Source organism: Vitis riparia, chromosome 16 (assembly GCF_004353265.1).
Source record: "Vitis riparia cultivar Riparia Gloire de Montpellier isolate 1030 chromosome 16, EGFV_Vit.rip_1.0, whole genome shotgun sequence".
Classification (NCBI taxonomy): Eukaryota; Viridiplantae; Streptophyta; class Magnoliopsida; order Vitales; family Vitaceae; genus Vitis; species Vitis riparia.
The window spans coordinates 22,582,031-22,602,183 of NC_048446.1; the positions used below are offsets into that span (position 1 = coordinate 22,582,031).

A 20,153-nucleotide genomic window follows, 5' to 3' on the forward strand; every position below is an offset into this window, starting at 1 on the left:
CCTTGTCCCAATGGATTATGAATTGTTTGGTCAATGCTTGGAGGCTTTATATAAGCCCATGTCCTTTTAGCTATTAGTGGCTTTAGCCAATATTAGTATAAAGAAAGCTCTTTGCCAAGTAAGAGCCTCTTAGTTCGATATTCTTCCAATTTTGTAATTTTCTAATTTAAAAGTTAATGATTGATTGCTATTTCCCAAGGACATAGGTAAGACACTTATGGTACATCATAAATATTATGTCCTTTCTTTTATCTTTATTAATCTTATTGCTTTTCTTTCTATTTAGAGTTAGTTTACTTTGTTTTCTATTATATATATTTGGTGTTATTTAAGTCATGTGAGGCTATGCATACAACAATAATCATTTGAGTACTATGGAACTAGGCCTTAAAACATTAATTGATATTCCTGTTTGGTGCTATTTGAATCATTTAGAAATAGGTAATAATTATTACATGTTTATATGCTTGTTGCTAGGGTACCTTGCTAGGGTACCATGCCAATGCCTCAAGACAATATTACATTATATGGACCTTGCAAGAGGAGTTATAACCCATACATCTAATCCAAATTACAAACGTATGATATCATAGGAGATAGCATGCAAGTGGAAAAATGCTATGCTACCTTCCATCTAATGTAATTGTACCCATGGAATTACACAAGGAAATTGGTGCTTCTATTGGATTGCTCATATGATCCTCAACTAACATTTCCTCAGAGTATAAAGTAGGCTTCGGAGGCATTTCTAATAGCTCAACCTCTCCTTCCAACATCTCTAAAGCTTTGCTCATTGAAGGACGGTCTATGGGCTTCATCTGTATACACCATAGTGCAACTATCACCATTTTCCTAACAAGCTTCTTTTCATCTTCAGTGGCATCTCCCAAGTCTATGTTATCCCCTTGATCATATCTATCATAAATCCATGATGGAAAATATATTGACTCGAGTGCGCTGCATTTGCATTCACATTCTTTCTTCTCCCCACAATCTCCATTAACAACATTCCAAAACTATAAACATCAACTTTGTATGAGACACCTCCAATATTTTTATAGAACAATTCTGGAGCAATATATCCCAATGTTCCTCGTGCAGCAGTGAGAGACACCATACTTTCATCTGTTGAATACAATTTTGCAAGGCCAAAATCTGAAACTTTTGGTGTAAAGTCTTCATCAAGAAGAATATTGTGTGGCTTGATATCAAAATGTAGAATTTGCATGTCACAACCTTGATGTAAGTATTCAATCCCACGCCCCACTCCAAGTGCAACCTTATACAACCTTTCCCAGCTCAAAAAAGTGTTATTTTCTTCTTTAAGAAAAATAAACTTATCAAGAGAACCATTGGGCATGAAATCATATATAAGTGCCCATTTTGATCCTTGTACACAAAATCCTACAAGTCTCACCACATTAACATGGTGAATTCTTCCTATTGTTGCAACCTCATTGATGAAATCTTGTCCATTAGCTTTTGACATGACCAGCACTTTCACAGCTACAATGCGACCACTTCGAAGTTTTCCTTTATATACAGAGCCAAAACCTCCTTGACCTAATTTATTCGCAAAGTTATGAGTCATCTTCTTTATGTCTGAATACGAGTACTTGATGGGTTGGAGATTTTTTTGACTCCGTAAGAATTCTTCAATACTATCATCTAATGATAGATGTCTCCGATGGAACTTGTAAATCAAATAGGTGAATAAGCACAACATCCCGAGCATAGTCCTTCCTATGACTAAACACAAATCAAATGTAAAAAAAATGAATATTTTAAGAAAAAGGAACAAGATATCAAAAACAAAGTTATATCCAACAAATATAGATGGTAGAAAAAATTATTCTACCTTCATATAAAGTAAAAAACTAAGTTGTTGTGTTGTTAGAGAGCCATATGAAATAACTACTTTAACAATCACTTTATAGTGTACTGTTGCTTGGGGAGCAATTTGGTAGAAGTACTGGGGCCTTGGATAAGAAGACCCTAGTTTCAATTCCATTGTTTTGATTTCTTTACATGTTAGTGGAGTTGAATTACATTTAAATTTGGGAGAAAATTTTGAATTACATCTAAATTGATTTTGCTTTGTACAGTCAAACAAAGCAAAATCAATTTGAAGTTCACTGTACAATCTTCAAAATGCAAGGATTCCAAGAATTTTCATATCAACTCTTTACAATATTGTTTTTACAAAAAATTAGTAGTTGGAATTTAGGAGGCTTACCAATAATACGCAGTATCCAGCCGCCTAGTAAGGAAGAGATGTAACAAATTAAAAATATGGACCAGTATAAGTGAGAGACATAAATAACATTAGAAGAGGAGACATGTAAGTGAAGAAAGCCTTACCAATCATGAAGTAGTTGCAGGCATAGTAAAGTCCACAATTACCAAGTTCTTCTTGAAGTCCTATATTAAACCATCCGTGCCATGTTAGTCACAAGGAAGAATGCCCTTGATTGCCTAAATTTTAAATTTATTGAGAAGCAAGAAATGGAGAGATTAATTAAGATGAAAGAACTCTAAATAAATCTTTTGTCTTATTCTCATGAGAAAATAATAATTGCAAGAAGCATCCTTACCTCGAAATTTAAGGTGTAGGGAGAAAGTAACCCCCCTGTTAACAATGAATTAGGAAATTTTGTAAAAAATTAGGAAAAATGACAAAAATAAAGATTTGATTGAAAAGCAGCTTCTAATTGGAGCCTTACTAATAAAGGGAAGGAATAAATCATTGGTTATAAACTTCCAAAGCCCTGCAAGATTAAACCAAACAAGTGAAATTAGGGATAGAAATATTGAAGACTCACGCAAAGAAGATAAGATGGTTAGCATAATCAGATTTTCAGGGAATTAATTTCCTATAAAATCGCGTTTCCTTGATTGCAGGCACTGTAACCCCAACTCCAAAGATCAAGTATGAGGGCATCTTATACTCACAATTTTTCTCTGCAGGGTTGGCACGTTCGTTCCATAGCGTCTTGCATTGAAAGGCAGTCGCAGTGAAATCTATACCGTAGCAATATTGCCCTTTCATTTTGCATTGGCGGTGGCAGAACTGAGGCAAATATGAAAGCTGAAGCCCCAGAAGCAGGTAATCTTGCAAATCTGACATCGAAAGATTGCTGGGCTCTCGAAGTGACTTCAATGGTTGAATAATAATAGATGTGCCAATGGTGCATGAATACGGAATATCTCCCACCGACACATAGTCTCCGACAACTGCATAAGCGTATGTTGGTGAGGAAGAGGAAGAGCCTCTAGTGTTGCATGGAATTATAGGAATGTAGTTGTCACCACTGACTGACTGCTGGCACTTGATCAAAACTATTGTATAGACTATGGGTTCAAAACGCGCAAGAGAATTAGCATATTTCCATTGCCGAGGCACAGAATATGGAAATTCATAGCCATACTCATACTCAATCCCAGTGTAGCTTGCACCAATGGAATGGAGGGGACTGGAGATCCAACAGTTGTCCTTCTTTCGCCCAGGATCCACTACCCGAATTGTATAATTCTGGTAGTTGATCTGGGTAACTAAGTATTTCCCATTGTATTTCCCACCATGAAGGTTTATCATAGTACGATTGTTTTCACAAATCAATTCATACTCAGGGTAACCGCAGCTGGGGGGATCGTCTTGTAATCGAAAAGGGTAGGAAATGTTCCTCATATCTCCGCAGGAAGATGGGCTGCATCTCTGGTACTTGTGATGCTTAGCAACACAAACTGAAAGGAAGCAGGCATGGATGACTACTGTCATGAGGCCTACTCCCACGAGTTGTGCCTCCCTTAACATTATCAACTTAGAGAGAGAGAGAGAGAGAGAGAGAGAGAGAGAGAGAGAGAGAGATGCTCTGTTTTTGGGTTGTGAGTTCCACAGAGAGAGAGAGAGATACTCTGTTTTAATTGCAGCTTTCTTCAACATATTATTCTTCCCCAAACTGTTTGATTTTTCAATAGGGACCACACTTTCATCCTATCACATCCAGCCAACTGTGAGCTTCCCATTATTTAGAATCACTATGTTAAAAATGATGCTTGAAGTTATTATGGTTTATATTGGAATTGTTTATGTTTTAAACATTACATAATTTTTAGGTCTCAACAATGGGAAAAGGATAAAGAAGTATCATCTTTTTCATCTTTCTTTACTCATACGGCATGTTAGTAAATACTGATAGACCAATTTTCTACAATTTTTTCAAGTAAATTTTATTTTCTGAGATAAAACTAAATTTTTATTGTAGCAGTCCTCCATCTTTTTTGTATTCCCTAAGAGCACCTGCTTCCCAAACAAACAAAGTTCTTCTCCCTTTGTACAAAATTTTCAAATCTAATTACATATATATAAAGTAGGGGAGAAGCAGTGCAAATTAAAACTATAGAGATAAGCAGTTGCTTAAAAATGGGCATCTCTTTATTCTTCTTCTTCTTGTTTATGAGATTGTTTGCAGAGATTAATGGAGGGAGCCAAGATGATGAGTGCAAGGCGTCAAGGTGCAGTCACCATGGTCCAGTCATCCGGTTTCCGTTCAGGCTAAAACACCAGCCAGAACACTGTGGATATCCGGAGTTTGAGTTATCATGCTCAGAAGAGAAGTGGACCATACTAGAGCTGCCCTCTTTAGGAAAGTTCTGGGTGAAGGAAATAAATTACACTTCTCAGGAGATTTTTGTCCAATACCCGGATGATTGCCTTCGAAGGCAGTTTCTAAACCTTAATTTATCTGCCTTCACATACGACTATTTATCTGCCTCTCCCTTCACATACGACACATACGACTTCACCTTCTTCAATTGTTCTGAAAATAAAACATATGAGCTTTGGTCCAACCCTTGCAGTTTTCTCCCAGTTTATGTCGCTCCTTCCTCTTACTCTCTCGCTGAAGTGAACTTATCCTCTTGCCGGCAGATTTTCAATGCCACACTCCCATATTATTATATATATGGACGGGAATGGGAATCTTCTATGAATTGGTCAAAACCTATGTGCGGAAACTGTGAAGCAAAAGGAAACAAGTGCCAACGGAAGAAGAATAATAGCACGGAACCTGAAATCGAATGCATTGATAAACCAGCAAAAGGTACCAAATCCCGCTTCTTCATCATTTTCACCTTGCAGGCCCTTTCTTATCTCCTACTATGATTTTAATATGCCAATGAAATTTTCTATGGTATTTCTTATGTATGTTCTGTTTGTACCATGAAATTGGATTGAACCCTTATGGATGTGAACCAAATTAACTACTATACTAATGGATGTGGACATGCAATATTATTTATTCATTACAAGCTAGCTACAACAATTAGGCTTAGCTAAAACAATCGAACCTGTAGAAAGGACTGTAAAGGCCAAGGTTGAAATCCAAATACACCAAAAATAATTATACTCATGTTACAACGTCATGTAATCTATTATGATTTTACTAGTTAAAAGAATACAAAAAGCTAGTAAGTTTACTATCTTTTACAGGTGCTCCAATGGATAAAATGGTGCTTACAGGTGATTTCCTATTCATACTCTTTTCAATAATGAGGGTGACATCATGATGATGATTCTTAGTTTGTCTCTTTTTCTTTCTTGTTTCATTTACTTATAGAAACTTTTTTTCCCCTATGTGCAGAAGCAATCCTTGGTTTCCTTCATTTCACTTTTGGAATCTTTATAATATTTATTGTCTATCGCTCTAATAAGTTGAAAAGAGAGCATAGAATAAATATTCAAAAGTTTTTGGAAGATTATAGAGCTCTCAAGCCCTCAAGGTACTCCTATGCTGATATTAAAAAGATCACAAATAATTTCAAGGACAAACTAGGTCAAGGAGGTTATGGGACTGTTTATAAAGGAAAGCTCTCAAATGAAGTTTTTGTTGCAGTAAAGATCCTTGATGATTTCAAAGGAAACGGGGAAGATTTCATTAATGAAGTAGGAACAATGAGTACCATACATCATGTTAACGTGGTTCGGTTGCTCGGGTTTTGTGCAGATGGATATAAGCAAGCTTTGATTTATGAATTTTTACCAAATGAGTCACTAGACAAGTTCATATTTTCAGCATTTGGCAATAATTATTCTCTAGGTTGGCATAAGCTTCAAGATATTGCTATTGGCATAGCTAAAGGTATTGAGTATCTTCACCAAGGTTGTGATCAAAGAATCCTTCATTTGGATATCAAACCTCATAATATTTTGCTTGATCATAACTTTAATCCGAAGATTTCTGATTTTGGTTTAGCCAAATTATGCTCTAAGGAGCAAAGTGCAATATCTATGACAGCAGCAAGGGGGACCATGGGTTATATTGCACCAGAAATGTTATCAAGAAATTTTGGGAATGTGTCTTCTAAGTCAGATGTTTATAGTTTTGGTATGTTGTTGATTGAAATGGTAGGGGGAAGGAAGAATATTGATGCTACAGTAGAAAATACTAGTCAAGCATACTTCCCAGAATGGCTCTATAATCATTTGGATCAAGAGCAAGAGGTACACATCCGAATTGAGGACGAAAGTGATATTAAAATAGCAAAGAAACTAAGCATCATAGGGCTTTGGTGTATCCAATGGTATCCAATAGATCGTCCTTCCATGAAAATTGTGGTTGGAATGTTGGAAGGAGAAGAAGGCAATTTAGTTATGCCTCCTAATCCATTTACCTCTATGGGACAAACAAGGACAAGTGTTAGAAGACGCAAAACATCTATCCAACCAGAGTTGACAGTCATATCAGAAATAGAATAAGAAGTTGTCTATTATGAGTGTTTAATTTGGGTAATAATCATGTTGTAATAAATGGTGATAATGTAATCTCGTTATTTATTGTTGTAGTTTAATAAAATAGGCTGCTTTTGAGGCTCGACCTTTATTAATTGTTTCTTTCCTTGCACTAATTGAGATTTTCCAATAAAGTTTGCAGATGGATTTCAAAAAATAAAAAATGTGGAAGACTCTTAATCTCCAAAGAGAGTAGGCTTTGAGGTTACGTAAGCAACTATAAGGGAGCTTATTAAAAAACTAGCCTCAAACAAATAACTTTAATCGTTATGTCTTGCTTTATTAGGAGAAGCTTCAGTACTATTAAGGTAGCTAGGAGGAGTTAAGAAAAAAAGGAAAATTTTATGTGGACAAGTTTTCATCTTAGAAACTAGAGCTTTGCATCATAGAAAGAATAAAATGAAACATTGAGAGGTTTTCAGACTTGTTCTCATGTGATTTGTTGCCTTGTTACTTGTGGAGATCTCACAACATTATTTTGCATCTTGCAAATTAGATCTTTCTCACGAGAAAATTTGAGGCATGGTGGATAATATTTTCAAAAATAATTTTAAAAAATAAGTTTTTGAGAACAATTCATAAAAACAATTTTATATCATTTTTAGGAATAAAATTCTATTTGAAATTCTAAAAAATGGTTTTCTTTATTAGTTCTTGGTGAATGTAATTTACCATGCAAAATGCAATAAAAAAAAACACCAATCACTCTATTTTCATGATATTTTTATTCTAAAATTTGTTAGATGTATTTTTGAGGTTGGAAAATTATTTTTGTTTTAAAAAATAAAAACTAATTTTAAAAATATTTACAAAAAAACCTTCGGTGTGTTAGTTGAAAGTATGTCTTTCCTTATCGGAAACCACTTAGATTAGTTCTTTGGGAGTTAGGGTTTGTTATTAAAAAGTTTCCTAACTCGACGGTGGATATAACTACATTGTTGAATCATGTGAACCCTATCTATTGCTATGTGTCTATTTTCTTTTTCTTTTTTTTTAAAAAAAACTTTAAAATTTTTAAATCATTCCCACAAGCATCATCATTTCAAGAAGTCGATGAATTTTTATAATTGACTATTTCTCACTAATGGTCGTGGACCATATAGTCCATTGTATGTATGTGACAAATTTCTCACTATGTTTCATTCTTTGTGTGGTCCATTATATATAGGGTCTATTTTCAATTTGTGTGGTTCATACGACTATATCGTCCATTATATATGTGTGACCATTGTCTCACTATGATTCATTCTTTGTGTGGTCCATTGTATATGGGGTCTATTTTCAATTTGTGTGGCCCATTGTATATAGGGGTACTCGTCGAGTTTATTTTCTTGGCACTAAATGGAGATTTGGCCTTGCACTTGGAGGGACTTGATTCCTTTGTCTTCTCAAATATCCAATGAGCTGGATGAGATAAAGGGAATAACCCATGAACCTCTCAATTATGAATTTGTATCAAAACATAGGAAATGAATTTCAGGAAGAGGATAAATTAATTGATTTTTTGGTTTTGTCTTGCTTGATTGACATTAAAGCCACCAAGCTAGTTCATAATATAACTAATTTTTATGAATTTATAAACCTCCAAGCTAGTTTAATGGGTTCTATCTTATCTATACAACTTTTTCCATGGAATATTAGGTACCAATTAATTCTTTGAGCAACATGTTGTCATCTCCATGGAATGTCTCAATCATTGTATTATGAATCTTATCATATTTTTTGGATACTGATTATGACAATGAATGTCAATTGGCGTTCAGCCTCTCAAACTTGACTAGTTTAGTCTCCTAAGTCCCTAAGGGCCCAATGAGGAAAGAAATTAATGGATGTATCATTTTTTAAGGTAAGGGACTGCAACTTGGACTCATGAGATATCATTTTTTGTTTGTAATTGTATATCTTTCTCTACATGCCTACCTTTAGAGTAAGTTAGATCAAGTGACTTTAAATTATTCTATTTTTGTGAGTTTCAATTAGCATTCTAGTTACCTTCATGGAATTTGCTTTTAATAGTGAAACCTAAATTGGTATCCCTTGCATTTTCCAATTTGGAAAAGGATGCCTTTAGTTAATTAATGTAAGACTGTCCAAATTCTAATTTTAGTATTTATTAATTTCCTCATAAATTTTATGATTAGTTTTTTTATGATTTTTCTTTTAATAATAAGGAAACAATAAGCTCTCTAGAGAATCTCATTACTTAATAAGAAAATTAATGGTAAAAAATGGAAAATTGATGTTGTAAGTCTTAATTTCTTGAAGGAGATTTGTTTAATTTATCTTAAAACTAAATAAATTGTAATTTGACTTACATTTAGATAGAACTTAATTTTATTAAATATTTTATTATATTTTAAGACTTATGTTGAAAGATAAGCATGATCTAAATTCAAAAGTGAGTCTAAAAAGTAGTCTATTGTACAAACATGGATCCCATTCATCATGAACCATTGCTTACAACATTTGCTAACTACACATTCATAAATAATAATAGAAAAGATATTTTTTTTTTCTCTAATTATGAAATGATTATGAAATTGACTTGTAAACAGGTGAATATTAGCCTAACTTGTTCTTAGCAAGTGAAACATTAATGATTCTTGTACATGGGTCATTAGTTTTAAGATTTCATTGAAACTATTTGCTTACAAAGGTGGCGGCACCATGACTAAACAAAACGAAGGGAAGAAGGGAAAATTTTATGGAGAGAAAATCAATATAGAAAACTAGCTGATCAAGAGGTTTGGGTTTAGATTTTGCTTTAACAATTGTTAGAGGTTTCAATGAAGGATCATACACTCATCATGTAATATAATTTCATCTAGATTGATTTGAAGTAGGATATCGGTAAAGCTCTTGGTGAAGGATATAACTAACAAATCCCGGGAAATCATTGTCCAGGAAGTGGACCTATACTCTTGCCACAGGCTTTACAACGCTTCAACTCCACGTAATGAAGATTCTGGGGATTTTATGTTCAATGGAAGTGCATTTTCTTTGAAGTGGTCGAAATCAATATGTCGAAGCTGCCCAGAAGGAGGAAAAATATGCAGACTGAAGAAGAGTAATAGCACGGAACCAGAAACTGAATGTATTAAAGTTAAAGGTACTCTTATGTATCTTAATTCCCTTTTCATCTTCTTTTCATCTTTCATGCCCACCTCATCCTCTACTATGATTTAATATACAAATACTCCATTTTGGAGTTAAAAAGCCATTGCAAAGGATATGAGCTGATAAATTCCGCTGATTGAATTTATAGGTTATGAATGTGGAACTAAAATCTTGGATGGAATTTACGTTTTATTGGGAAAAAAACAAAAACAAAAAGAGTATTAATTTCTTTTATTAAAACTGATAAAATAATCTCTAAATCTAAAAAATAACATTTTCTTTTTCAAAAAACACGAAATATGATCAGTTTTTAATAAAATAAGCTCTTTCTATTTTTGGACATTTTCCATGTCCGAGCATTTTTTGGGAAAAAATCACAAGAGTAAGTTAGGTCTACACGAGGTTATATTTAATTATTATTTAAAGTAGTAATTGTTTTGCCTCTTTGATTAAAATATTTTTGTCTATTATTAAGTCATAATTTGAAATAATAATTAGTGAAAATAATTTTATACATTTTAAAACTCTTGTTAGATGAATTTTTTTCCTCAAGTTTCATATTGTTTTTCTTTGTATTTCACCTCAAAAAATTGAGCTAAGCAAATGGATCCAAACTTAGGCATTTTCTCTTCTCTCATCAATTGTTTAGGGCCCAGCAAAATTAAAGGAAATAATTATAAACAAAGAGTTAAATGTTTATTTTGAATTTAATTGTAAAATTGTTAAAAGTTCTTTTGTAATGGATTCTTTCCTAACTACCTAGGATTAATATTTTTCTTTAGTTCTCTTCATATTTTTCCAAGGATGTGAACCTCAAAATACAATCTAATCCAATTGATATTCAAGTATTCATTTTGGATTTTTTAAATGTTTAAGGAACTAAAAGAAAATTACTAAAGATTATTTAAAATAGATGATTTTTTCAATTTATTTTTCCATATTTAAGTGGAGCATACTAACCCTTAATTTCCCAAGTAATCCACCTTTGTTGCACTCCCAATAATTACCATTGTGTAAAAATTTCTATAAACATCATTTTCCTAATTTTAATGGGTATCCACATGGATACCTTTTCCCTCTTATCCAACATGAGAAGCTCTATGTTAATGGTCAATCAATTCGTCAAGTACCATCACATCCACCAGTTGGATGACTATATATAATGGCATAGAAGAATGATAGAGATTTCTTTACATTCCTTTGACATACAATTTTATTTTTATTTTAGATTTTGTTATAAAATAGGATGAATTAGTGTCGGAGGCCTCATGAAGACAATAAGTTATTATGAAACATAGTCTAACTATGACACATAATAGAGATTAGAAGAAGGGTATATTTTAATTTCCATCACAAGTTAGGATAGAGTTAGCAATAGAATTGGTACTACCTCAAAAATGAATTCATAGAATACAAGAAAGGGACCCAAAAAGATAAGGTTGAAGTCTAGCATAAAATTAATTAGGTTAAAATCATATCACATGAACATGTAATTTAGCACGTTTTTATTAATTCCAAGAGCATAACAAGCTAATTATTTTTCTTCTTAATTTTTTATAGGTGTATCGAAGAAAATAATTGTGACAGGTAATATTCTATTTATACGTATTTTATTATAAAGATAAAGATTCTTTATTTGGTTATTTTTTCTATTTATTTAAATAAAAAAGTTTAAATTTTCTTCTTTTTATGTACGCAGGTGCAATCTTTGGTTTCTTTCTTCTTGTGTTAGTAATTGTTGCGCTTTATCGAGTCGATAGGTCAAATAAATTAGAAAGAGAGAATATAATAAATGTTAAAAAGTTTTTGCAAGACTATGAAGCTCTCAAGCCCTCAAGATACTCCTATGCTGATCTTAAAAGGATTACAAATCAATTCAAAGATAAATTAGGCCAAGGAGGTTATGGAATCGTGTACAAAGGAAAGCTTTCAGATGAAGTTTTTGTTGTAGTAAAAATCCTTAACAATTCTCAGGGAAATGGGGAAGAGTTCATTAATGAAGTGGCAACAATGGGTACAATCCACCATGTCAATGTAGTTCGCTTAGTCGGATTTTGTGCTGATGGATTTAAACGAGCTCTAATTTATGAGTACTTACCAAATGAGTCATTAGAGAAGTTCATATTTTCAAAAGTTGTTAAGAACTATTCACTTAGTTGGAAGAAACTTCAAGAAATTGCTATAGGTATATCCAAAGGAATTGAGTATCTTCATCAAGGTTGTGATCAAAGAATCCTCCATTTTGATATCAAACCTCATAATATTTTACTTGATCACAACTTTAATCCAAAGATTTCTGACTTTGGTTTAGCCAAATTGTGCTCTAAGGAACAAAGTGCAGTCTCTATGACAGTTATAAGGGGAACAATGGGCTACATCGCTCCAGAAGTGTTATCCAGGAATTTTGGGAATGTGTCTTATAAGTCAGATGTTTATAGTTTTGGAATGTTGTTACTTGAAATGGTTGGAGGGAGGAAGAACATTGATGTTAGTGTGGAGAGTACTAGCCAAGTATACTTTCCAGAATGGATTTATAATCATTTAGATCATGGGGAAGAGTTGCTTATTCGGATTGAAGAAGAAGGAGATGCTAAGATTGCAAAGAAATTAGCAATTGTGGGACTTTCATGCATTCAATGGTATCCAGTGGATCGTCCTTCCATAAAAATTATGGTTCAAATGTTGGAAGGAGAAGGAGACAAGTTAACCATGCCTCCTAATCCTTTTGCTTCAACAGTTCCAACAAAGACAAATTTGAGTAAGCCAAGAAGAGCTTTTCAACAAGAGTTGGCAATCATTTCAGAACTAGAGCAAAAATAGTTGTCTACATATTCAAATTATTACAAATGTATAATTGTTCATCATTATGGCATTTCTATTTATATTTCTATTAATTAAACAAATGATTGTACAAAGGGATTATACATGTGGCTCAATCCATGTTAGATTCTAAAAGTTCTTGTTCCAATGTAATGTATTTCTTATGTGTCATATTTTTATGAATATGTGCAAGAATATTCTGATAACCCAATTTATAGCTAAGTTATACACAACTCTATAAGTCACCTTTCAATCAAGTAAGAGTAGCTAATGTCCATCAAATTCAAGACAGAGAGTATTATATGAAATAGTAATAGAATCAGATATGTGAAACTTGAAAATAAAAGTTTCATCCACTATACCTATATAGTTTTCTTTTTCTTTTCTTTTTTTGTCTTTACCAATTTTTTATGGACTAAGTAAGACTAATTAGTTATATAATGACTAAATTAAGTTGACCCTTAAGCTAAATGATATTACCCAATAACTTGATAAAGAATATAATCTTTTACTTTGCAATAAAAAACAAGAGTTTCCAAACAAATATTTGGCCTTTAATTTGTGACTACAATTTTAGAGAATGAAGCTTAATTCTTTGCCATCCTTTTCCTGCAAAGAAAGTGGCTTTACCTTTAGAAAGGCCCCATACGGATGCATTATCAAGGACACAATCCATTAATATTGAAATTTAGGGATGGTTGGTCATGTATACTGTCTCACAATACTTCACATTTCAATTTTAGTAACCTTTACAATCACTGAGGTAAGATAGAATCAAAAAATTAATTGGCTTGTCTCCTTGATAGATACCTTATCTACTTTAGAATTTCATGGCTTCTTTCCTCTATCACATCTAGCTCATGACACATTTCTAATGTTAAAAGAATATCCAATATGGTATCCAATGGATTGCCCTTTTATGAAGGTGGTTGTTAAAATGTTGGAAGGAGAAGATGATTTAATCATGCCTTCCAACCTTCTTCTAATACTATAGGTTCAAGTACAAGAATAAATGCTAGGAGAGTGAATTGGAGGTCATCTCAAAATTAGAGTGAAAAAATTGTTTATACTTTCTATTATTATGATTATGTAATTTAGGTACATGTTGTATTCAATGTTTACCAATGTAAACACTATTTTATTTGCTAGCACTATTGAGGCTCATGTTTGTGTATAATCAAGTTATTTTTATGCTCAATAATTTACATTAAATTTGGAAAGTTATGGCTCACATTGCCAATTTTCTTTTTTCTTGCACCAAGTTACTTATTAAACTTATTAAACATGGCAACTTACTCTCATGAGAATCAAGATACCAATGCATGGTCATTAATCATGTTAACAAGCTTAAAACTAAGTCCCATATCAATAATATGTGTGTGACATATTGAAGTTAGGTCCAAGGAGCTAGTTCAAGACATAGTTCATTATGAATCATCAAATGGAAAATGTCAACACCAAGTATATGTTCAAGTCCAAAAGATATCTATACTAATTGCATAGTATAAAGTAGCCCAATTCTTTCCTTTTATTATTTATTTTCTATATTGTTATTTATAAAGTTTTAATTAGAAAACTGTTTTTTAATAAGTAATTCAATAACCTTTAATATTATCGTACGTTATGTACACCACAGTCATCTCTTAATAAAAGGGGCTTTCCTTTGAAATTATCCTAAAATATTTGTATACCATTCTCATCTTTTACACAACCTCATAGTTTTCTATATTCTATAATGGTGTCTTTTATATTTAAATCTTCATTTTTTTTTTTTTGGTAACTTGATCATGAGGGGTTTTTCATAATCTTCATATGGACATGCCCATGAAAAAGACATTTTTGTGAGCTAATTATGGTTGTATGATGGAACTGCTGTTGACCATCAATACCTATACATGGGGAGTCGATAACGATTTTTGGACAACATGTTTTTACATGCTTCACCAAATCAGGCGACCTTTCTTATCTATATTAATTTTATTTTCTATAATCTTAGATTTACCATTTGTTATATATATTGAAAAGTGTCTCAAATTCCTAATTGGATTTTTTTTATAGAATGAACATTATAGAGAACATTTCTAAGTTTATTTGTGATTGTAATTAGATTTTTTATGAAATAAAGAAAGTTAGTAGGAATATCTTTATGAATATTCTAGGTCATGAGGGGAAAAAATTATAAGAGAGAATAAGCTTGTGAGGACTCTATGTGGTGAATAAATTTGTGAGGAAAAGTGAAAGACACCTAGTGAAACAAAAGAGTTTGTGATACATGGTGGAGATACAAAAAGAGGAAAAGTGGGATGCTTTGGGATCCAATGGTTGTATATGTTTTTGTCCCTCTATAAGATTTTCTATCCTATAGTGAAATGTTCTCTCTTAGCTATGGGGGCAAGCATGGTTTGGTCGAACCACATTAAAACCTTATGGATTTCTGTGTATGATTGCTTTATTTTATGTTATTTCATTAATATATTTACATCAAAGTTTCTGTTGGCAAACAAATGGTATCAGAGCCTAGGTTAAAGATGTTTAAATGAACCTTGTTTGAAGATTTTAGGAAGAGCAAAGAGAATAGAACATAGAAAAGAATTACAAAAAGAATTCTAATTGAACGTGGGGTCAATTGTTCTCTTACCAAATGATATAAGAAGTAAGAGAAATTATGACGCATGACAAGACCATGGTGCGCGAAGGAAACCATGGCACATAAGGAGAGAGAGATGCATAAGGAAACCATATATCATGGAGAGATGAAAATTGACTTAATGGAATTTGATTCAAGGTGGAAATTGTTGGGAAATATCTCAAATTCCTAATTGGAATATATATATATATATATATATATATATATATATATATATATATATATATATATATATTTGTAAAATGTTAATGAATATTATATAGAATATATTTGAGTTTTTTTGTGATTGTAATTAGATTTCTTATAAAATAGGGAAAGTTAGTATGAATATCTCTATAAATATTTTGGGTCATGAGGATAAAAAGTTATGAGAAAGAGATGAGTTTGTAAGGACTATACATGGTGGATAGAGATGTGAGGAAGATCGAGAGAGACTTGATGGAGCAAGATAACTCACCAGGGTATATGTATGAGAAAGAGTGAGAGACACCTGGTGGAGGAAAAGGGCTCATGGTTCACAGTGAAGATAAAAAGAAGGGAAAAGTGGGATATTTTGAAACCAATAGTTGTATCTATTCCTATTCTTTGTAATAATCTCTATCGTATAATGGGATGTTCTTTCTCATCCATAAAGGTAAGCATGGTTTGACCAAATCACATTAAAACCTTGTATACTTTATGTGTTATTGTTTTATTTTATGTTTTTCCATTAATATATTTACATCAAAGCTTCCATTGACACAATAATAAGTACTAAAATTTATATGTCCAATAGAAAAATTCCTAACATATGATACACATTGAGCTTAAATCCTACAAGTTCAAACTTTTAGGAAAATTATGGGTTGCTAAACAAACTGCATCACAAATATAAAAAGCATGTAGATAAAAAGCAATACATCTTCAACTTTAGATAAGCAACAAAACCATGTGACCAATAATTCAAAAACACTAATCTACAGGTTTGATGCTTTCAAGTCCATCATTTATCTTCTGAACTATACATGAATACATGTGTCACTTCACTTCCCTGTAAATTATTTCAACCCAAAAAGCAACCTGCACTTTCCATTGTTGTACCTTTGGAATGGCTCCATAGTATAGATTAAAGCATGTTCAACTTTGCGTGGAGCTCCTGAATGATTAACCACCTCACAATGCTTTATTTTTTTTAGCCAACAACTTTCTATCAATCAAAGCTTATCTAGTTTTCCATGATACATAGAGAATATTGCACATCGTTATCATTAGCAATCACTAACGACTCAATAAGTGGATATGTTATCATCCTGTCAACACCTATTCTATGGAGAAAAACAAAAAAACAAAACAAAAACAAAAACAAAAAAATATTTAGAGATAAAACAGTCTTAAATTAAACATCAAATAGAATAAAAGAATAAAAGATAAAATAAAAATAGCTAGTTGTATTGAGACTAGTAGGACTAATGAAAAATCCAACTTTAGGACCCCCAAACTAAAATTTGCAATATATATACATATAAAGCCCCTTAGATAATTGAGAATGGGAAAAGTGAGTTTTGATTTGCTAATTTGAAAAAATATAGAAAAAAGAACCTCAACTTCTATAAATCAATTTTATTTTCATTCATTTAAAAATATTTTAAAATATATACACTTTTTCATAACTCAAATAATTATTTCTTGAAATATTCTTTTAATTGATAATATTAAATAAAATTATCCAAAATTAATTTATTATTTTAATTTGATAAAAGTATTTTACAAATAAATGTATTATGAATTTTTTATTATATATTATGAGATACAAATTATTATGGAAAAATTCTCTAGGATTTTCAAATGATAAATAAAATCTTTCAAAATCCCCTAATTATAATGATTTTATATTTTAAGAAATAATTATTTGAGTTACGAAAAAGCACATGTATTTTAAAATATTTTTAAATGCATGAAGATAAATATGATTTATAAAAGTTTAGATTCATTTTTATATATATTTTTTAATTAGTGAGTCAAAACCCACTTTTCCCATTGATAATTCTAAAAAATAAAATAGAAATCTTGGCACCCTAAAATATTGAATTTAGCAAAAAAATATTGATAATAAAATGTTATTGACAAGATAAATAACGGTTATCTTTATATAAAGAGATAGGTTTTCAAGAATGAACCATATATTATTGTTTGTTCCTTTATCAAACTTTAACTGCTAATGATAAATCGGGAGTTCAATAAAATTTTAAAAATAAATAGAATCTTTCACAAATTTATTTAACATTTATGATTTTTTATCTTATTTTTATCCTTTTTCCTTACATGCAACTATTATCTTAACTTACTTTTTTTCTTTTTTTTTCTTTTTTTTTCTTTTTTGGGGTAGTTTTTATTAGATATTTTAATGTATGGCTGTCTTTGGTTTCAATTTTGAATTTTTTAAAATTTTTTACTTTTGAAATTTAATTAAATAAAGACTTATTTACAATCGAATGGTGTAATTATATTAAAATATGTGTCATTTAATTTTTGATAAAATTTAGTGTAATTATTCATATTAAGAGAATTGTGTTTAGTTTAAACTACGGAATATAACATGATTTAATAGGATATTATAGATAATTACAATCAGACTAAAATTAACTACTTATATTTTAAGTGATGTTATCGTATCATAGAAAATTTTTATTCGATTAATTTATATTTAGTTATTTGGAAATAAATGAATTATTTTTTTTAAGATTTTTTTTATTTAAAAAAGATTATTAAAATCATTATTTTCAATTCTTTTTAAAAAAAAACTCATTTGAATATTTTGAGGAATTTTTTTATAAAATGTAAAATTTATTTTTGTATTTCGGTTTTTAAATTTGATATATCATGTTTATTCATAACTAAAATGTAGAATTAATTACTCAATTTATTGAATGATAATAAGGTTATCATTAACTAATTAGATAATGCTTACAACCTAAGAATATTCCTTGCTCCCCCACTATTCATCACAATCTTGCTAAAGTTGATTTTAAGATAAATTCAACTGGCCATCACCACAAATATGAAAAGCATTCGGCCATAAACATACACCACAAATATTAAAAGCTTGATGGGCACAAATATAAAAAGTGCACATGTTTCAATTTTACAAAAGCAATGAGACCCACCACTATGACCTAGAATTCAAAAGCCCACCACTAGGGTTCGATGGTTTTAGGTCCAACATTCAAGGGTAGGTGACATGCTTTTTTATCTTCTACACTATCATTTCCTCCCAAATTATTTGTGCTGGAAAGCAACCACTTTCCCTTGTTTTTCCTTTGGAGTGGCCCCATGGACCGATCATTCAAAAGAAGAAGAAAAAAAAAAGAATGATAATAGCTTTTGGAAAAAAACTGCTTTCGACCTAAAAAAAGTAGCAAAAGCAATGAGACCCACCACTATGACCTAGAATTCAAAAGCCCACCACTAGGGTTCGATGGTTTCAGGTCCAACATTCAAGGGTAGGTGACATGCTTTTTTATCTTCTACACTATCATTTCCTCCCAAATTATTTGTGCTGGAAAGCAACCACTTTCCCTTGTTTTTCCTTTGGAGTGGCCCCATGGACCGATCATTCAAAAGAAGAAGAAAAAAAAAAGAATGATAATAGCTTTTGGAAAAAAACTGCTTTCGACCTAAAAAAAGTAGCAAAAGCAATGAGACCCACCACTATGACCTAGAATTCAAAAGCCCACCACTAGGGTTCATGGTTTCAGGTCCAACATTCAAGGGTAGGTGACATGCTATTTTATCTTCTACACTATCATTTCCTCCCAAATTATTTGTGCTGGAAAGCAACCACTTTCCCTTGTTTTTCCTTTGGAGTGGCCCCATGGACCGATCATTCAAAAGAAGAAGAAAAAAAAAGAATGATAATAGCTTTTGGAAAAAAACTGCTTTCGACCTAAAAAAAGTAGCAAAAGCAATGAGACCCACCACTATGACCTAGAATTCAAAAGCCCACCACTAGGGTTCATGGTTTCAGGTCCAACATTCAAGGGTAGGTGACATGCTATTTTATCTTCTACACTATCATTTCCTCCCAAATTATTTGTGCTAGAAAGCAACCACTTTCCCTTGTTTTTCCTTTGGAGTGGCCCCATGGACCGATCATTCAAAAGAAGAAGAAAAAAAAAAGAATGATAATAGCTTTTGGAAAAAAACTGCTTTCGACCTAAAAAAAGTAGCAAAAGCAATGAGACCCACCACTATGACCTAGAATTCAAAAGCCCACCACTAGGGTTCATGGTTTCAGGTCCAACATTCAAGGGTAGGTGACATGCTATTTTATCTTCTACACTATCATTTCCTCCCAAATTATTTGTGCTGGAAAGCAACCACTTTCCCTTGTTTTTCCTTTGGAGTGGCCCCATGGACCGATCATTCAAAAGAAGAAGAAAAAAAAAAGAATGATAATAGCTTTTGGAAAAAAACTGCTTTCGACCTAAAAAAAGTAGCAAAAGCAATGAGACCCACCACTATGACCTAGAATTCAAAAGCCCACCACTAGGGTTCATGGTTTCAGGTCCAACATTCAAGGGTAGGTGACATGCTATTTTATCTTCTACACTATCATTTCCTCCCAAATTATTTGTGCTGGAAAGCAACCACTTTCCCTTGTTTTTCCTTTGGAGTGGCCCCATGGACTGATCATTCAAAAGAAGAAGAAAAAAAAAAGAATGATAATAGCTTTTGGAAAAAAACTGCTTTCGACCTAAAAAAAGTAGCAAAAGCAATGAGACCCACCACTATGACCTAGAA

At 31.9% G+C, this 20,153-nt stretch overlaps 3 protein-coding genes and 1 pseudogene across 3 annotated transcripts; 2 read left to right on the plus strand and 2 right to left on the minus strand.

Annotated features, from left to right (window-relative positions):
* Positions 1 to 460: 460 nt before the first annotated feature.
* On the minus strand, positions 461 to 2,615 carry LOC117933665 (annotated as a pseudogene).
* On the minus strand, positions 2,614 to 3,897 carry LOC117933666. The gene is made up of 2 exons (XM_034855142.1): positions 2,953 to 3,897; positions 2,614 to 2,768 (listed from the first exon to the last, which is right to left on the minus strand). The coding sequence occupies exons 1-2, from the start codon at positions 3,812 to 3,814 to the stop codon at positions 2,644 to 2,646; spliced, it is 987 nt and encodes a 328-aa protein (XP_034711033.1). The 5' UTR covers positions 3,815 to 3,897; the 3' UTR covers positions 2,614 to 2,643.
* A 489-nt stretch (positions 3,898 to 4,386) lies between these two features.
* Positions 4,387 to 6,864, plus strand: LOC117933662 (rust resistance kinase Lr10-like). The gene is made up of 3 exons (XM_034855140.1): positions 4,387 to 5,102; positions 5,492 to 5,521; positions 5,643 to 6,864. Exons 1-3 carry the CDS (start codon positions 4,424 to 4,426, stop codon positions 6,755 to 6,757), a joined length of 1,824 nt encoding a protein of 607 aa, XP_034711031.1. The 5' UTR covers positions 4,387 to 4,423; the 3' UTR covers positions 6,758 to 6,864.
* A 2,829-nt stretch (positions 6,865 to 9,693) lies between these two features.
* Positions 9,694 to 12,910, plus strand: LOC117933664 (rust resistance kinase Lr10-like). Its single transcript, XM_034855141.1, has 3 exons — positions 9,694 to 9,893; positions 11,468 to 11,494; positions 11,607 to 12,910. Exons 1-3 carry the CDS (start codon positions 9,767 to 9,769, stop codon positions 12,725 to 12,727), a joined length of 1,275 nt encoding a protein of 424 aa, XP_034711032.1. The 5' UTR covers positions 9,694 to 9,766; the 3' UTR covers positions 12,728 to 12,910.
* Positions 12,911 to 20,153: the final 7,243 nt, after the last annotated feature.